Source organism: Penaeus monodon, chromosome 30 (genome assembly GCF_015228065.2).
Source record: "Penaeus monodon isolate SGIC_2016 chromosome 30, NSTDA_Pmon_1, whole genome shotgun sequence".
In the NCBI taxonomy this organism is placed as follows: domain Eukaryota; kingdom Metazoa; phylum Arthropoda; class Malacostraca; order Decapoda; family Penaeidae; genus Penaeus; species Penaeus monodon.
The window spans coordinates 22364932-22366843 of NC_051415.1; the positions used below are offsets into that span (position 1 = coordinate 22364932).

General features: G+C 34.5%; 1 protein-coding gene across 1 annotated transcript in view; it reads left to right on the forward strand.

Moving 5' to 3' along the window:
* Nucleotides 1–1912, forward strand: part of LOC119592635 (hyaluronan mediated motility receptor-like) — a 12637-nt gene that overhangs the window by 8577 nt on the left and 2148 nt on the right. Inside the window, 4 exon segments of the mRNA XM_037941532.1 lie at nucleotides 240–496; nucleotides 864–1012; nucleotides 1124–1393; nucleotides 1658–1831. Coding sequence (XP_037797460.1) covers nucleotides 240–496; nucleotides 864–1012; nucleotides 1124–1393; nucleotides 1658–1831 — 850 coding nt within the window.

A 1912-nucleotide genomic window follows, 5' to 3' on the forward strand; every position in this document is an offset into this window, starting at 1 on the left:
GATGTGAATAATTTGATAAAATCCAGTTATGAAGTATACTATAAATTCAGGATTAGGGAAAATAAAGAAAAGTTAATTAAGATTGGGAACAATTAGTTAATGGCAGCAAGTATTGGAAATTACTAATAGTTGCAATTCATGGAAGTTGGAGGACTAAAAGTTTTCTATACCAATTTGTTCGTATTTTATTAAATTTATTGTTTTTGTGTTAAATAAACTAAATCAAAAACATTTTACAGGGTGAATCGGATACAAAATGACCTTGACGATTTGGGTATAAAATATTCAGAATCTTTGTTGGAACATGAGGCTACACGCAGAGCCCTTACCCAAACTTCAGAAGAGCTGGAAAGGGAGAATCTTCTTCGTATGGCTTCTGAGAGAGATATCCAGACCTTAAAAGAAGAACTTGGCCATTACAAAGAAGAACATAAAACTATGGAACTCAACTTAAAGGATCTGGTGCAAAAGTATACCAACTTGGAAGATGCTCTTGGTGAGTTCAGTTATCAGGCTTACCTTACAGTATTTTAACATTGCTAAACATTCCTTTTATTGTCAGGCTAGTAATTTTCAAAGAAAAAAGGTTGTTTCTTTGAAAGTCGTAAATTCAAACTCAAAAAAAAAAAAAATCTGTAATATGAAGACCTCTAAGCAAATTTTTAGAGCTTCTTAGCAGAGTTAAAGTATCTGATACAAGATTTGTTTTTATGATGTCAAGAGAGAATTTTTGAAAGTGCAAGATGTTAAAAAAAAACATGAAGTGCATGTGTGCTTTATATTTTCACCATTTCTATTTGCACCCCCCCCCCCCCTTCTTTTTCTTCTTTCTTATTGTTGCTTAATATAACCACACTTTACAGCCTGTGAGGAGGCTGAAAATAGAGATCTGGAGGACCGGTTAGAGCGAGAGGTCAAAAATGCCCAAGAGGCTGCAGCAACAGCTGAGAAGGAAATTTCCACCCTTCAAACTTCAAATGAAGGCTTTTGCACACAGATTACTCAGCTAAAGGTGAGATAATGAAACCTTTGCTTACAAGTTCAGGAATGAATGTAATATTCTCAAATTTGCAATTCCTTTTTTATTATTATTATTTATTTGATCCTTCCTCTCATCTTTTAGATTGACATGAGGAAGAAATCTCAAGCAGTAGTGGAAATGCAACAGTGCATTGAAGCTTTACGGGAGGAAAAGCAGCACCTAACAACACTTCGTGACAATCTGGAATCTACAGTAGAAACAAAGGAAGACTGCATTGCTCAGTTACATCTTCAAGTGTCAACTCTTGAGAGAGAAATGGAAGAGGAGCGAGTAACTTTGAGGTCAAGAATTGCTGACCTAGAGAACCACTTGAAGGAGACTGAAGACCACCTCAATAATTATAAAACAAAGGTAAGTAGAGACTACTACTAGTTCATGCTCAATCCATAGATTTATTTTATAATCAGTTAATATTTTTCCTTTTTTCTCTTCTTTAAGAAAGGGGAGCACACTCATACACACTACATCTGGAAACAAAGTATAGTAGCTTTACTGTATACACACACAGTAATTTCAAGTGCAGTTGTTCCTAGCCATTTTAATTTAAGAGTGTGGCTGTTACCAAAATTTTAAAATTATCGAGTTTGTAGTTACAATGTACTTGTTTTTATATAGGTAATAGACTTGGAAGATCAAGTATCTTACCTTGAGGATGAGAAGATGAAACTGACCAAGTCCTATGAGAAACAGCTAGAAGAAAAATCCTCTTCAGCAACCCAGGCTGCTACAGAATTAGTGGAGTTAAAGAAAACTTATGAAGGGTATGAAGACCAACTGAAGAATCTTCAGGTACGAGTGTTAACATTATATAGTCTCTAATTTTTTTACATTTGTGGCATTTATTGCAGTTTATTTTGTTCTTGCTAACAG